This window comes from Ammodytes marinus (genome assembly GCF_949987685.1).
Source record: "Ammodytes marinus genome assembly, chromosome: 13".
NCBI lineage: Eukaryota > Metazoa > Chordata > Actinopteri > Uranoscopiformes > Ammodytidae > Ammodytes > Ammodytes marinus.
In genome coordinates this window covers 19364215-19382130 of record NC_137217.1, presented here as the reverse complement: position 1 = coordinate 19382130, position 17916 = coordinate 19364215, and the positions used below count along the sequence as shown (strand labels likewise).

The following is a 17916-nucleotide window of genomic DNA, read 5'->3' as shown; positions in this document are numbered from 1 at the left end:
TATTCATTTTATTTTTTTAATTACATTTTTTTCCTGATATGTATCCTAGTTCAGAGGTAGTTGCCAAGTTCATCACACAAACACTCCAATCCACTGATATGAGATCAGTTTGCAATTTTCAATTACTAAATTAATGGTAGGACTGTGGCCACTAGAACTGGTCTCTGGTCAGCAAAGGTCTTGAAAACAGCATAAGTGTGCTTGTGACATGCGTGCCACCCATGCATGTGTATAGGCACGTGTCCCAGCAGATTTTTTAAATCTGAATAAAAAAAATAAAGTTTTAGTTAGCGAGTGTAACATGTTCTTAGCAAGGGCAGACTTTCATAAATAAAGGTTTATTTTTTTAGCAAGATATTTGGTCAAAAGCTAGTGGTCATCCGTCCCTCTGTGCAGTTGTTAGGCATCTGGCTGCTAGCAAGTTATGTTGTCTTGCTAATTTTACTATTCATCTGAGCTGAAATAAATATTGACTTTTTCCTTTATTATCTTCGCCAGAATGCATCAGAATGCTTAGATTACATGTTAAAAACACAAAAAAATCTTCTGGGGGGGATGCCCCCAGACCCCCCTTCAGGGGTTTAGTTTTCTGACAAACATTACAATGGATACTAACATGATTTGGGCATTTGGGATTATAAATCATCTTTGAATTGGTTGTACAGCATATCACATGCTATTCATTCAGGGGTGCGATGGCCACCCCACTCTAACTCTGTGGCCCACCTTGGCCACCCCCAGTCAAAATTTCCTGGAATCGCCACTGTGTGTACCCGTGTGTACGTTGTGGCTCTTTGCAGTAACACAGTAAAAAATGTGGCTCTTTGTCTCTGACTGGTTGGCCACCCCTGCTCTACACTCATGTTTTGTCATACATGCATACATAGTTTACATACTATATTAATATAAAATCAAAATATGCACTGTCCTTGTCAAATAACAATAAAGATAAAGTTAAGTAGCTATAAAGTTTGTTGAATATTTGAATGCATGTGATAAAAGTTGTTCAATTGAATGTGATGAAATTTTTGCATGTAAAATGGCTCTAATGATAAATCGACCAGCAAAATTGTGATCAATATGTTCTTGTCTTTTTTTTTTTTTTTACTGGACTAATCGCTTAGTTCTCTGTAATGACACTTGCGTGAGTACTTCAATGCACAAGTGTACTATATGTGTACTTTTGAGAAAAGGTAGCCATGTAACACTTCGCACGTGGACAGTCAGGATGTTTCCCTTTCCAAACGAAGGACAAACCGGAAACCCTTTCACAAACATGCATGTATGTGTGCACACCCTTTTATAATCTAACATCACCATCTATTATTCAGCGAGAGCAGGTGGGAGGGGCGGGGTAAAGGGGTAGTAGGGGTATGGCTGAAAGGAAAGTGGGTGTGGATGGAGGGGGCAATCAAGGGTGGAGATGTGTGTGTGTGTGTGTGTGTGTGTGTGTATGTGTATGTGTGTGTGTGTGTGTGTGTGTGTGTGTGTGTGTGTGTGTGTGTGTGTGTGTGTGTGTGTGTGTGTCAGAGGATGATGATTAAAAAGAGTGGCGTGGCACCCCCCCCCCCCCCTCCCATCCTGTGCACGTTCGTTGCAGCTCACTCTGGCCCTAGGAATGGTAAATTGAAGCTAGCTGCTGAGAGTGGTATAAGGAAGACAAAGACAGCATAAAGACCCCATGACCCACCAACCCCCTACTGACTTCCTCTCTATAGACTGCCACACTTCGGACAGCTCATGTCAATACAACATGAAGCTATAGAAAGAGCTAACAACTGCAGCTCACACATTAATGCTTTTAACTGATTATTGTCATCATACACAACAGTCATTCTGACTAATTTCGTATTCAAACAGAATTCCCTTGTGCCTTCTCTGTGATAGTATAGTAGCAACCTCTCATGGCCTTGTCTCTCGTGCAGTGCATGCTGGGACAGGAAGCCTGCATGGCCCTGAACAGGAAAATCAGATGTAGAGATTGGATGGATGGATGGATGATGGATGCAATACAAAAAAGGTTGCATCCAAAAACATAATATAAGCACAACTGTGAAAACTTTAAAAATAAAATGTTTTTTAGAGGGTCAAAATAAGTTGTTTTTTTAAACTATAAATGTCCACACAAACTCTTCCATGAAAATCTATTTCAAATTATGAGGATGTTTACCAGCCAGAGCTGTGGATTACCACAGATTCCACAGAGTCAATCTGCTAGCATGGCTAAACAACTGTGGGAACAACACAGACCAAGGAAAATGTTTTCCATCTGAAAGTAAGAGAACTAAACTAAAAATGGCACAAACAACAAACAAACAACATGTTTCCAAAAAGCACATCTGCTTCGGATTCACAAGACATAAACGCAAGTCCATGATGCCTACACTGCTTTAATTGTCACAGGACAAACAATGACTTAAGGCAAAGACTCTGAGGCTGCCCAAAGAGGAAGTTAATATGTACTGTGGCACTGGAGACAAAACCGACTAATAAAGCTGAAAACACTTGTTTCTTATTTGCTCATGGCAATAACTTCAAACAAAAGAAAATCAACAGCAGCAGAGTCGCTCATTGATCACACATGAGAGAACTATGTTACTGGGAGACAAATTACAATGTTGGTCCATTCAGCTAAAATGCCTCCCACTCCTGCACCAACACACACAAACAGACATCAACTGGGTTATTTCTGTCTGGCATGAAAGCTATCTGCAAATTAAAATCAGTGTGGATGTCCATTGGGACAATCAGTTCACCGGGGATAGTGGTGGATGGTGATGATGAGTGATGAGGAGAGAGAAAGTCCACAGGAGGAGGAATATGGGGTGTAGGCTACTTAAAATGACACACAGAGAGAAACTGGGTTTGGGACGAAAACACATGCAGTGACAAGCTATAAGTTAAAACAAAACATTACCACCACTTAAGCAACCAAACACCAATCATGGCTCAAACCATTTCTTTATTTGAATGTACCAATTAATGTATTGGTTAAATGCGTTTTATGTCTGTGTTTCATTTGATTATCAAAATAGTTGTTGATTAATATTTTATCAACTGACAAATCAATCAATCCACTTATCCTTCCATTATTGAATTGTTTCAGTTAAAGCCACTACGAGTAACATGGCACGTTGGCGTCCCCTTTGGACAAAAGCGGTAGTATTTTTACGACGCCCGCTGTCGCAAAGCTGTTTTCTAGCTTGTGCCAGGCGTGCGAGTGTGAACTGAGAAGGGCGCAATACAGAGCATGTCCGTGTGTTGAAAGTGTGAGGACTCTTTTCGGCTCCGTGAGAGTGGTTTTGACACTGCATCAACTAATGCCAGTCAGTGCTACACACACCTGATTGCAATGAGTTGATGCAGCAGTGTCACCTAACTACTCTCTCTCACGGAGCTGAAAATGAACGAGAGACGGCAGTTAGTATGGATCACGATGAGGTAATGTGTTTGTGTTGTTGATGTAAATAATGACTATTTCAGATAATGGTTATCTGATGATGGTGAAGCAAAGCAAACTTTGTGTTAGTACCAACCACTCATTCATTTAGGAGTAAACACTGCAGTCTAGTTTCGCTCTTGTGAAATTGTATATACGTTGCTTGGCAACGCCCTCGTCCCGCCCGTAGCCTATATCACTCTCCCTTTTAGCTTTTCTTCATTGCATTCTCTTTTTTTTCTTTGATGGTTCAGCCCCGTTATCAGTCATTATGACGACAAATAACTGTCTCAAACAAGGCTCCCGTTCCCCTTCCCTCACCTGGAGGGATAGGCTTCTCAAATCACGTTGTTGCGCCACACTGAAATCTGCGACCAATACGGATATGTGACCATAGAGCCTGCACGAGCGAACCGAAAATCGGACTGGGTGTGCGACCAGACCAAAAGCAGTAATAAAAACTATTTAAAAACGTCTTTCTTTGCACTGATGGTCTCGTTTGCTGTTAAAGGTAATTTTTGATTATCAGAGGAAACATGAGGCTGTTTTAAAGATATTTAAATGTTACTCGTAGCCACTTTAAGTAATGATATCTATTGAGCTTCAGCTTCAATTTCATGAAGCTCAATAGATATAATGTATCTGTACCCATGTTGACCCTAAACTTAAAAATATCAGTTTTACGATCAAATAAAACAAAGAAAAGAAGCAAATTCTCACAGCTGAAAAGTTTGTACAGTAGTTGTGGATGCCACACGATTAATTGATTAACAAAACAGATTTTGCATCAACCTATAATAAGTGACGACTCAGTCCTACAAATAGTAAAAGGATCACACAGTACGATGCTCAAATGCACCAATCGCAGCCTCTCATTCTTATTCAGGACCACACACGTTAAACTGTTGCCCAGAGCTGTCAGGTTGATGTCTAATTCATTCTGTGGCAAAGTAAAATCTGGACTTCACTTAAGGGAACTGGAAACCCACATGCACTAAATCGTTCAAACTGTTATTTGGGTTAGGGTTAGGGTTTAAGTAATCTGAATGATAGTAAGCATCTGAAAAGAGCTAGGCATATTTGTCAATTCATATTAAAATTAAATATCTTGTCATTTAAATTGGATGGCCATTACAGAAATTCAGTTAGAAGAGGTGGGCTTTGGTCTCGTTCAAAATGAGTATTTAGAGCTTCTAACCAATGATGAGGTGACATTTGATCTCCAGTTATTAAGAAATTATGGAAAAGGGCGCTGTAAGCACAGTGTGACACAGATGAGTAATGACATCGAACCAATTGCTAACGAAAGTGTTTGTGGATGTGTGACAGCTTCTATGTGTGCGTGTCTGTGTGTGTGCAGGCGACACATTCAGATTCATGACTGGGTTGATGGGTCACATGCAATAAACAAATATATCCTCCGAACTTGGGAACTCCTGTGATGTAACGTTTCGCTCAGCAGGAGAGTAACTTCTGCTGTGATGAGAAGGCAGCATCACCGTATGTGTGTGCAAAGTTCACAGGCTTTTCTGTTTGATGGCTAAACAAGACAAACAAGCCATGGTCTCGAAGAGTGACACGGAGGGAAACAGATACAAAACAGAAGAACTGTGAAAGGTTTGGAGAGAAAGAAAGGTGCCAAAAATGGTGATTTAAAAACAAAATAACACACAAGAGGTGGAGTCCAAGAGAGAGTGGGAGAGAAAATAAGAGAGTTGCTCACTTTCCATCAGCAGTGCCGTGATCAATATCAGTGTCTGACAGGGCAGTGCTCCAGCATTTACTGTAAATCACTTCCTATTATGATGGAACCTCTAAATCAAACACACATGCACACACACAACTGACCTGGCACGGACGGACATACTACACAAGTACAGTGATAAACACAAACATACATTCATTCCATATACAATGACCCTCTTCAGCCCACAACAACATGTCCCAAGACTGCATTCCCAAAAACGGGACGATAACATGACTTCTTTTCAGCAGCACAACAATGACCATCCAGCTTCAGGTAAAATACTGTAGTCAGCGCGAGATTAACATGATCCTGGAAATCTACCACAACCATAGACAAGAAAAATAATGTGAATTTCTAATGTCATCAAGACACAGGAGAACGGCGTAGGAATCCTGCTGGGATCATTCCAACAAGTAAGTGACATCTTTCCAAAACATAAAGGGAGTAGAAATTTATCCATCTTCATTTTATATAAAAAGCTATGAAGGGCAATGAATAAATATATGGACCTACAAACACAGAAGACAGGAAAATAGCTAGCTAACAAGAGAGTTTAACAGACAATTGGGTATGTAGACAGACAGATTATTTGATGTAATACTCACTGATTCAGTTCCACATCCAAGATGAATTTTCTGCCAAAAGCATCCACTTGAAAGCTTGCTTGGGCCACATGGTTCACCTAAAAAGGTGAGAAGAAGATGGGATTATTAACTATTAGGAATGGAAGCTATTATCGTACTCATACATAAGTGTATTATCATATACAAGGATCAATTCTCATCTACATTGATGGATGGCTCCATTGTCCGTTTCGGTCTCCATTCAGCAGTAAGAATATGACTGTGTCCAATAAGCCAACAAGTTCTGTCTTCTACAGCTACTTCTTCTGAATGTGAATGTTTCTCATGAAGGCTAAACCAATCATAAATACAGTTTATGCAATACATACTCACATACACAAACACAATTAAGGAAGAGCCATACGTTTGTCTGGTAGGTATGATTTGAATATACACTCTTTCTGCTCTGACTGCATGTACAGTGTGCGTTTCACTTGCGGGGCAAGGGCCTATTCATTCCCAGGTCCGGTCACATATGGTGCAGGCTTTATTATGCACCCTTAAGGGTGAATTAAATCCCCACAATCATTCCTGTGCCTGTCCAAAGGAGTCCCAGAGCTGAGTTAAAACACAGCTCACCCTCCCCCAGACTCTGCCCCGCGGGCTACCTTCATTACAGACCGGACAACGCATGACAAGAAGGGGAGGAGGGGTGTAGTTTTTTGCTTTTTTAAGGTGACCCTGTGCTCACCCAAGAGTGACCTTATCCCATAAGGTCCCCAGTGACCACTGACTCTATTGTTCGTAGGAGTGTGTCTGCGCGTGGTCAATGCATATATGAGCGGGTAAGAGTGTGGGGGTGTGTGTGTGTGTGCGTGCAAGTACCAAAGGCAATCCCTTTCCATGGCACGCCTGTGATGAAATCTAATCTGGCAGATGTGATCCATGATGGAAGGAGGTACCAGTAATTGTGTTTAATGAAAGCACATCCCAGCTTGACTGAGCCGGGCCAATATTCTGAGGCCATTGCTGACTCTTCTTACATTGATTTCTGAGTTATAGCAGCCTAGACTTTCCACCAATGACTGTCGAAGTACGACTGTAAGTGCTATCCATCCACTGCACAAACACACGCACACACACACACACGCACACACGCACGCACGCACTGGGACTTTTTTCCGCTTGGAAGCTTTTGTTTTTCCACCAAAACAACATGAGCACTTTGCTGCACTCCCCACAGCTCATTCAATGTTTGTATGTGAGACTGAAAATAAGCAAAGCAACATAAGCCTATAAATAACATCCCACATGTGACACATTTTCAGAACTATTTGACCAATCTGTTTTTAGGCTGTTGATCTAAAAACAGACAATAACTGATCAAACTGACATCACAGGTGATTGCACTCTCTGCGACTCTCCTGAGAATAAAAGCCTCAGATCATCAGAAATCATATCAAAGATTCCGTCGCCCGTCTCCTCCTCCTATACCTCCTGGATCTATTCCTCACTTGCAAAGTATATTTTATAGATGAATCACAACTTTGAGGCCATTACTTATGCAAGTTATTTTAAAAAATGAAAATAAACACATCTCCTGAGCTGTAAAACTTAAGAGTTACACTGTCATTATATGGCATGGTTTTGTGGTGATTTAGAAGCTACCCATTCCTTATTATTACAATGTATGTACTGCGTTTGGAGTGATCTTGGAGTCCAGGAGAGGTTGCGAAACCTTCCTATCTCTTACCCTATCTCATATACCATATAGTGTCACAAGACTGTGTCTAACTACATCATCATTGATAACTGATTTTTTTTGTTGCCAGAAACCAGAAGAACATCCTGAGCAGGGCTAATGGAAAACACATTCAGATGTGTTTGGGGCCATGCAGCTTTTTCCTGTGAACTGTGAGCTTGAGCTCCGTTTCTATTTATGCTATGCTATTGCTTTCCACCACATTTCCACCACAGTTTAAACAATTTTTTTGAATCCGTAAAGTAAAAAGCCTCCTGGGTTTTATACCCAGCTTGCAGAAAGACATTTTAGCTTCAAAAGGAAAATAAAATTATATCTGATGGCACTGCAGATGGTTCCTGTTAGCTTGTTTACCCATTGGGCTGAAGCTCTGTCTGAGGTGTGAGAGAGACAAAGGGTTAGCACCTCCCTGCATGCTACCATCTGTACTAGCCCTCTCCACTCTCTGGGCCCTTGAATAGGCTAGCCAACACAAACCTAAGCTGCACAAATTAAAAACGCAAGACAGGTTTGCACAATGCTAATTGACTCATCTCTTGAGATGAACCCAGCAGACATGCTGCTTCACTGAACTGAGTCATGAACACAGTAACAGTGATTATGATTATTCCTGCACTGTATATGTAATTACAGACATGCGCCTAAGCTCTTGTTGTCAAACACTATTCTTGTGTATATTGGCTTCAGATAAAATGAATACAAATATTTTAGTTACAACTTACATGCTAGATTTAGTGGGCGGTCATGTCCAAACGTACAGCAAAACAAAGTTCAACCCATGTTTAGCCTTCTTTAACTGCTACCCAGCATTATGATTGGCTACCTGAATGTGCTGCAGCGCTATACAACTTGGGTCACAGTACAAAAAAATATCATTGAATAACTGTAGACTTGTGTAAACAGACATCCTAATTCAAACATATGAATTATCGTTGGAATCAATCCCTTTTCAGAACACATTTCCTACAGATAATAACAACATAGGCCTTCTATCTGGCTATCCAATATTCAGCTAAATAGCCCCAAGATATTCGCAATATTGATAATTGAGAGCTTAAATAATATAGGCTACTAACATTTGTTTTATCAAATTAAACTTTCTATATTCCTCAAATGTGTTAAATAAAGAAATACGATCATATGTAGCAACCAAATCAGGACATTGAAAGATTCAAAAATAAATAAAAATAAACTTCAGTACCATCTGGTGGGCAAACTATATAATGACATTGAAGCTTCTAAACCATAGCCTAATTAAAAACGTTTCTTCAGCATAGGCAACTCCTTTTTACCGGTAACGCTCTCAACTATCTGTTCACTTTTATTAATAATCATCAATAAAAAAAAATGCTGCCTAAGGATATGAGGTATGAGCTGGTGTAGGCTACAGGAGTCAGCTGCTGGGACAGCAAACCCTGCTGGACAGACAAGATGCAAGTTATCTTAAATTATTTATCATCCTGCTAGGCCAGATGACTATGGCGGATGATCACCTAAATATATTGGCCTACAGTTTTTAAACATGAAAACGGAGGATCTAAAGAACTATGCTGATATAAGCTGAATGTTTTAGGCAAAGGCAGAGTGGTCCACTTTTTGCCTCCGAAGGCAATAATGACCCATATAGCATTTTATGCAGCGACAGTCTAATTAGTGCACCCTGTTTCTGCTGAAATGTTTCAAGCTTCTAATGTTTAGCTCTTAATTAACTAATTATCAATGTTCCCTCTGAGGACAATGGCAGAGGAGGAGACGAATCAGTGCCAACATAAACACTCAAGGAAGCAGGAGACATCATCTCTCCCCTGCCTGCAAACGCTCCTCCTCGCCACATCCTGACAGCGCTGTAAAACACCGTGTAGCCTTTACCTGAGGAGAGTTTGAGCCCGCTTTAACCCTGGTGCTGAGTTCGTCCTCCGTGATCTGGCTGTGGTTGTGTCTGCTGTAGAGCAGGCGTAGAGGCACTGTGTCCTCCTTCCCGACGAACCGGCCCGAATCACGAAGAGTCTTGAAGCTCGACAAGGCGTCTCCTGCACAGAGAGGAAAACACAGATTGTATTAGCTCCGTGCGGTAAACAGCGGAGATGCAGACACAATCATCGCAAACACACCGCCATCTGAAACGTCTATTGGTCCTTCTTCTTTAGATAACATGTAACAGATGGAGATCATGAGATAGACGGAGCTATAGATTTAAAAAATAAATAAACACAGGCCTGATGATTGAAAGCTTTGTTTTCGCCATAAAAAAAATATTAATCATGTCATATCTAAAATTGCATCAGTTACCATTTTGGGCATTTGGGCTGCTCTGGTGACCGACGAGCATCAATCCATAGACGCACAAAAGGGAAATCCACCATCGCCGGAGCATCATCAGCATCATCACCTTTCTCTCTCTCTGGTTGGAAATTACAAAACAATGCGGTATTCCAGGAGCAGGCTCTCGAGCTCCTGCCTTCGCTAGGGGAGCTTGAAGCCTGGGCTGGTCGTCTGGTTAGCGCAGTCCCTCTGGATGGCGGCCATCGGGGGTCTTTTACGAGTGTGAACGCCTTGCGCGTCTGAGCGCACCGAGACCCTCGCGGATCAGCAGCACGGAGTAGGAGAGAGAGAGAGAGAGGGCGAGAGAGAGAGACAGAGAGAGAGATAGAGAGAGAGAGAGAGAGACAGAGAGAGAGAAGGGATGGAGGGTATAGGAGACACCTCCTTAAAACACATCAATATCCAGCGGCTCGCTGCAGATAGCCTACGACTAATGCATAAACATGAGCAAGCAGTGAGATGGGATGGAGGATAGCTGAGGGCCGAAGAATAACAGCGCCCGCCTCCTCACGCCTCCATGTTAAATTGCTGCAGAAGCGCCATTCTCACGAGTCTATCATGTGTCAGGGATACATAAAACAAACACACATCCATGTGCGTATTTTTTTGTGGATGCATATACTGTATATGTATATATGTATATATGTATACGCCAATTCAAGTACATACTTTAATCCTGGTGTGGAAATGCCTTAGAACCACAAAGTAAACTGATCAGAATGATTGTAGTTCCCCTGAATGATATTATTCTGAGCCAAGAGTTCAACACAATTTCTCAATATGTTACATTAAGTTTTAAGATTTTACAGCCGGTTGATTTAATAATGAATTGAAAACAGCCACCTAATACTCACTTTTCCATTTGATCAAAACACCTTTTTTGAGGTAACAATCAAAGAAAAAGAAACCCATGTAAAGCTCTCTCCGTAGCTACTAGGTTTCTCTAACCACTTCAAAGACTTGGAATTGGTCATATGTGTCACTGGGTGTAAAGACTCCACTTTCTGGAAAATGACAAGTGGTTATAAAGATTAAATGGACCTCTAATGTGTGCATGTTGAAGGATTGGCAGGTACAGTTTGTTAACAATGATAATGGAAGCATGGTGGCAGCTGGCTGTAATTTGTATGAGAAGAAAAAATAGATGATATTGTTGGCATTCATTTATCGCCTGTGACATTTTATTTGCAGTATTGCTGGAACATACTGTTGCTCATGCCTTTTTCTTAATGCCAGTGGCACAGGGACTCACACTTGACGTAGATTGGAGTTCAGCAAGGGAGAACAAGGGCAAATGTGAATGCCATAAATTCAGGGAGATGGGAGACGCTGAGCTAATGCATATGAAACGGCACATGAAGGCAGGCCATGAAAAGTGCATTTGTGAAGAATCCGAAAATGTCAGGTACATATCCAGCCTGCAAATCATTCACATTAAAGTACATAACAAACCACAATATGTATTTTATAAACAATCAGTTCCTCATGTCTGGGAAGATTCAAGTCATTCTTCTCCATATTACTGTGTCAAATATTATGACTTTTCCCCATGTGATGCTCCTTCAACTGAACAGTCAATGTTCAGTGAAAACGTTTGCATGCAGAGACTTTAAAACTAATAAATCATAGATTTTCACATGGCAATTTAAAAAATGTCAACCTTGTGAGATTGTTTGTAAATACGTTTGTTTGGGTGATATTTTATTCCATTTAATTCTGTCTCATAGAAATTCGTCATTGACAGTTCTTTGTGTTGTGTTTAGAATCTAAAATGCCAAATAAATGTATTTTCAACCAATGTTGCAGCACAGGAAAACACCATTTTATAGCCAATTTAAAAGATAATTCCAATCATTCATTGTATGCTGGTTATTCTCTTACATTTTATATCTTATACAATGCTAAGCACATCAGCAGCTGCCTTTTCTCTTATACAAAACAAAACAATGTAAACAAAATGTTTCTCCCCTGAAACAAATTAAGCCACTGTAAATCTTCCTGCCTTCCTTAAACAGATGTTTCTGAAGTTATTAAAAATCTACTGGCTTTCATGGGCCATCACACAGGATGGTATGTGGATTGGCATTGGAAAAGGCAATGATTGTCCAATTTATCCATTCAGTTAACTTTTCCCTTCGTAGTCCTCAAACCCAAGAAATTCCACGTCCATGTCATCACTCGACTGAAAAAGCTCACAAAGTTTCAGCAAGGAGTTGTCAGCCGGTTCAACGTGTGCATCCACTTTCCGTCTTTTGCGTTTATAAACTCTGATCCTTCTCTGTATTTTTCGAACCGGAGAGAAGCTCTGTGTTGGAAGGATCGCTTCTTCCTTTTTAGAGATGTTGTGTGTTGTTGGCAATATGTTTCCGTCCTGAACAGCGTCACAGACTGAGGAATCTTGTTGGTGATCTGACTCCTCATGTTGATTTCTTATTCCAATACGGCTTTTTGAGGACACTTCAATCTGTTCTTTTACACTATCGAAAGGAGATGTTGAGCTGTTTGTGTCCAGAGTTATTTTTTGGTCCACCGGGTAGACTGGAGTTTCTCTGGAAAGAATAGAGGCAAGACATTCACCTCTAGAGGGAGCTGTCTCCAGGTTGGGCTGAGGAGTTTGAGCTTGCCCAGGTTTCTGAGTGCAAGACGTCAATGAATTTTGTCTGCACGGCCGTTTACGTGCCAGAGATCTGTGCTTGGATCTGTCCCAGAGGGTGTTGTAGCACTTCCTGTCGCCCTCTTTTTGAATTTTAGGAAGAGAAGCACAAGCTGATCTGGTTTTTAAAGTGTGTCCTGAATAAGATCCCTCGAGCCCATCAACGGTGCCGTGTTGCTCTTCTTTAATAATCTCCGTAGTGACGGCATCTCCCTTCGGCCTTAACTCAGTTTTCCCACATGGTCCAGGAGCAATCAGCACAGAGGAAACACTGCACTTTGGTCTAATGGGAATCAAAGAAAAATAAGATGAGTGGAGTGGACAAAACAACTAATTCAGTTTTCTGTGAACCTATTATGTTGATGGACATTTTGAAGGAATGAGGTCAAATTACCTTCTGACTTTGGACTGAGTTTTCATGTGGAGGAAGTTGCAGTGCAGGCTTGAAACCAGTCTGTCCACCACCAAGTATTTGTTACTCTTGGAGAAAGCCTTGTGACGTTCACTCTTTAAATGCTGAACGGCGAATAAAATAAAATCAGTTAAAAAAATTGATAATAAAGGCTGTCCAGTTGAGCACACAATTTCCTCTATATATACACAGCATATAAAAAAGTTAAAACATATTCCTACTCTAAGTCTCTGTTCACAGTGAATTAAAATAAATTCCTGAACAGCCTATTAGGTCAGACTGACTCAACAATTACCATGATTAAGTTTAAGAACACAGCTAAAGAGGTTACTCGTTGACTCAGTTTTGAGTCATTGTTTGCCAACCTTCGGAATAATCAAGGTGAAACTACTACACATTGGATCAAAAACTGTTCAATATAGGGTTATTCCATGTCACTCTGTTCAAGGTGTCAAAGGCTAAATTAGTAGCGGTACAGGCATCCGCAGTTTCACGTTAGAATTATTTACCATTTGTAAATTGACCAGCCATCCAATATTATTTGATAAATTACTGAATAATATAAAAACCATGTCTGAACACCGCTTTAAGTTGAAGAAGGTGTTTCCACCCTTTTGTATATAAATTGATTTAATTATATGAGCAATGAGAAAAATATTTTGTTAGTTCAGTGTGACCATTGCTTTAATTTGGCTACAACTCTTTGTTAACTCTTATGAATTTAATTTCTGTGATGTAAATTAAAATTGTAGTTAAAAAAAAACAGTAAGATTAAATATCAAGAATGGCTCCTCCATATAGTCTTTCAAAATAAAACACACAGAAAGGCAGTTCTACTACTACGTTTTCGGACCGGAAAAATATGCTGTGTTTTGACTTATGTGTTATTATTACTATATGTTATAACATTGCTGTCATTAAATTTTATTGACAATTTATGCTGCCACAAATGGAATAACTTACCGTTGAGAGGTTCTCATATTTGACCATACAGCACTCACAGTAGCCGCCTCGTTTCTTGTCTCTGTTCTTCTTTCGTCCTTGTACTCGCTCTTCACTGTTCCCAGAGGATGCACACAAAAAAACTAATGAGATGAGAACAGTTTGAATTTTTTGTATTTTGATAGATTTTCCTTTACTCTTGACCAGTGGCTCTGGCAGAACAAACTCAAATTGTGCAGTCAAGCACATTTCAAATGGTAACGGAAATGTGTTTAGTTCACAAATTTATTTTCCACAATATTTTGAGCCTATATGGCTTCACCACACAGACATACATTAACAACAGACACTTTTTACAGAACATCAATAAATAAAAGTATTCTGCTGCACCCTAGATATACTGTAGATCACAAAAAAATACAAAGGGGCTGGTTGCAGAATTTGGATAGATAAGGTTCGAAAGTTCATAATAGGACGTTTAGGTGGGGCATGGTTGTTACAGTGGTTAACATGTGTTAATGGAGCTTCTTAACAGGAAGACAGTAGTCCTTGTGAAATCTTGAAAGTTGGCTTAAAAGCAAAGAAGAGAAGTAACAACGTACCTGTTTCCACGCTGTTTGGTTCCCGGAGGATCCTTGTCCTCAACACAGAAGGGACTACAGGGCGGAGAAGTCCGCAGGTTGAACTCAGGCATGTTTGGCATAGTGAGGTAGATTGGACGGTAGTGTCTGGGGAAGGGATAGTAATATCTTACAGTGTGTATACTAAACAAAACAACTCAAAGACAAAACGGTGGATGTGAGCCTGTTAAAACCACTGTCTCTTACCTGGTTGAATCCTCAACTTTGATGAAGGGTTTACTGATCCGCCCGGCTGGAATAAATATCAAGGACAGTCGATTTTAAATTCAAGCATGTATTTAGAAATAATTTAAATAATAATAATAATAATAATAATAATAATAATAATAATAATAATAATAATAATAATAATAATAATAATAATAATAATAATAATAATAATAATAAAAACATTCTTGCCTACAAAAATAAAAGACTGACAAAGTAATACTAAGCTCAGAAAACTACTTTAGTCCTGGAAGAGAAATGTACCTTTGTATTTCTGAAAGCCTTGTTTTGCTGCTGACTCGACTTTGACCTAAAAAGAATGACATAAAAAAAATTATAATAATTTGACAATGTTAAATTTATGGTTTTTGAGAATATAACCCCAAAGTATGAATACATTTTTACTAACAATACATTTAAGAGGTTGAACCTCTTAAACTTACACTTGTTTTGACAGCGGTAGCAGCAGGAAACTGGCTGCTGACTTTTTTCTTCTTCTGAATATATGCTCTAACATCTGCAAGTGCCATAAAAGACATACAACTACAGTTAGTCTTTAATTCCATTATATATTTAAGTACTGTACATACTAGTTTACATAATGCAACAAATAGTGATATAGCTTCTTCCACATACCATCTATGTAGAGGATTTTCACACCCCAGTCCAGAGCATTTGACAGGATCTTGTTCATTTGTACCCTCTCCTAAAACACACACAAGTGTATTAGCACAGAAAACAAATGGGGTCATTACAGTTCCTTACTAAACTCATTAGCGTTGACTTAACAAACCTGCTCTCTCACCACTCTCTCCACCAAAGACTTCCCTCTACTTGTGACAACCTTAAAAACAAGAACAGAAAATGAAAATCCATGACATGAATACCTAGCAAAAATCATGTGTTGCTGGCTAGAAAACACAAATCTGAACTGTTTGATGAAACGATGGAAACAAACTCACTGTGTCCGTTTGGCCCTGAGTGCAGCTTTTCACGTTGTCCACATGCCTGCCAGGACGGTGCAGGTTTGAGCGAGGGAAAGGGGAACTCTGTCCAGAGTCCAGGCTGGGGACGGGAGAGTACTGCCTGTGGCACTGCACATATTTAGCCTCCCTCTTGTTGGATACCAGATACTTAATTTCCTTACTGAAGAACTTCTCCACAGTCTGAGTGACAAACAAGAGAAGAACAGGTTCATGTTTTCTTTATACTGATCTCCTCCAGAATTATAACTTCAATATACAGACAATGGTAAAGGTTTCTTACAGGGTTAATGTTAATGGTATCCAACCTGAATTTGGTGTTAAACGAAACATGAGCGTTGCAAAGAAGATCAAAAACTGTTCTATGTACCAAAAGTGTCTTGTCTACTTTTTTTTCCCACATAATTTTTCTCTTTTAAAATGTATATGTTTGGCAAATTTAAACTAATTTTAAATCAAGGTAAACGTGTTACTCAGTAACTGCATGAATATGTCAAGCTGACACAGGGGAAAGGACAGTGGGTCGATCCTTTCTGACAAAAAAACGTAAAAAGGTATCGGGAAAATGTGGTGTTGTTTTTCTGTCTCACCCCTCCCAGTTCTTTGATGTCATTCTCCAATGTCTCTGTTGTTCTGTTTGATGGCAGATCCAGGTAAAACACTTTCCCAGCAAAAGGTTTGACTTGAGCTGGAGAGGTAACACGTGATGTCACCTTAGCTTGGCCCAGTGTTGCCTTGTCTCCAGCACTCACGTTTTTCCCTGAAATGCAATCAGCAAAGTCACATGATATGAGGGGGGACGTTGTGGAACAACTAACTCAATACTCAACAAGGTGACAAATCACAAATTAAACCGTTCATTTTACAAAGTGAAATATCATTGATTAAGTCACTAATCCAGTCAAATATAAAACTTTTAAAAAACTACAGCTTCAGATATACAAGAATACGCTTATTTTTCATCATTCTGAGTGATTACAAGTTAATTGTTGTATGTTATATAGTTATTTTGTCATCCTGTTTCTCAGTATTTCAAATCCACCACTGCTACGTCTGTCTGTTGTGTACTGCCATAGATGACACCAATTGCATGCCCGTCTATTTTGAAAGTTGCCTTACCCAAAGATTATCCTTTTTCGACTGTTAAATGGTAAACTTTATATGTAAAGTGTTCCCTTGTCTGAATCAAGGGTTTAAGGGTAGAGGTTAACTAGTGTTGTACAGATTACAAAGCCTTCTCACATTTGTGGTTTTGGGCTTAAGTATAAAAATAACTGTTAAGAGTTAGAAGGAACACACAGGATTTCTACAGTTGAAGGCAAGTTATGTTTAAAACTGTTTTTAAACCACTTTGACTAAAATGAAATACCAGTTTTACAATAGAGAAAAAAATCAAAGAGCCGTCTAAAAAGCCGTTTTAAAGATCTGCAGGAAAATACTTGCTTGAATACACGTGATGATTTTGCAGATTTATAAACTATATAAGAAAACAATCATTAATGCCTTATTATTATGCTTATTATAAGTCAGTAATGGTAATAAATGACAGTTACATTTACCCTACGTGTCGAATTTAAAAATAATTCACGAAAACAGGCTTTTTTGATAAAATATAAGCATAATTTGTTAGTAAAAATATATCATTACCTTGCCAATTGGGTTCTGTGTTCCTTTGGATGCGTTTTGGCTTCATTTTATTCTCTTTCATTGAGTGAAACCATTGAATGGCTTGTTTGCCCTCCTGTCTTCATTCAACATGCCCCAGGAAGTTCCTGACCGTCCCGTTTGTGTAAACAAAGACGGTGTTATTTACAAAGAAGACAACAGGAAGATAAAACAAAATAGCCAGAGTAGAGTAACATGCGCACTGTAACATTAGCTGTGGCTGGGTGTTTTCTGTTATCACGTTATTCAACTTAACGTTAACTTTTAAACGCAGTCTTACCGTTGATGCTCCGTCGGTTTGGTGCTTTCTTCAACTTACAACTTACGTTACATTATTTCGTAAGTTAACGTTGATAAACGGCTCACGAGCTGTGATAGCGCGTTCGTCACCACCTAGTATCCATTGAAACGTGCTTTACATCTGTTTGGCCAGCTGTAATAAACTTTTTAATTTTGGTAGCACTTATTTGATCAATACTTCACAAAAAAAAGTCTCTTTCCCGCTTTAAATACAATGAAGAACGAAGTCTACGTTGCCATGTTCGACACTTGCAAGCCACATAACCATTATCAGGTTGAA

General features: G+C 39.5%; 2 protein-coding genes across 2 annotated transcripts in view; both read right to left on the bottom strand.

Moving 5' to 3' along the window:
• adam22 (ADAM metallopeptidase domain 22) overlaps positions 1-10005 on the bottom strand; it is a 59582-nt gene extending 49577 nt beyond the window's left edge. Inside the window, exons 1-3 of the mRNA XM_080039975.1 lie at positions 9801-10005; positions 9381-9541; positions 5792-5868 (exon numbers count right to left, since the gene is read on the bottom strand). Coding sequence (XP_079896101.1) covers positions 5792-5868; positions 9381-9541; positions 9801-9897 — 335 coding nt within the window. The 5' untranslated portion in view covers positions 9898-10005. The remainder of the gene's footprint in view (positions 1-5791; positions 5869-9380; positions 9542-9800) is intronic.
• Positions 10006-11668: 1663 nt separating this feature from the next.
• On the bottom strand, positions 11669-17808 carry dbf4 (DBF4-CDC7 kinase regulatory subunit). Its single transcript, XM_080039529.1, has 13 exons — positions 17617-17808; positions 17319-17443; positions 16262-16431; positions 15651-15854; positions 15482-15532; positions 15325-15394; positions 15132-15205; positions 14953-14998; positions 14668-14713; positions 14443-14568; positions 13862-13955; positions 12881-13002; positions 11669-12769 (listed from the first exon to the last, which is right to left on the bottom strand). Exons 2-13 carry the CDS (start codon positions 17377-17379, stop codon positions 11956-11958), a joined length of 1878 nt encoding a protein of 625 aa, XP_079895655.1. The 5' UTR covers positions 17380-17443; positions 17617-17808; the 3' UTR covers positions 11669-11955.
• Positions 17809-17916: the final 108 nt, after the last annotated feature.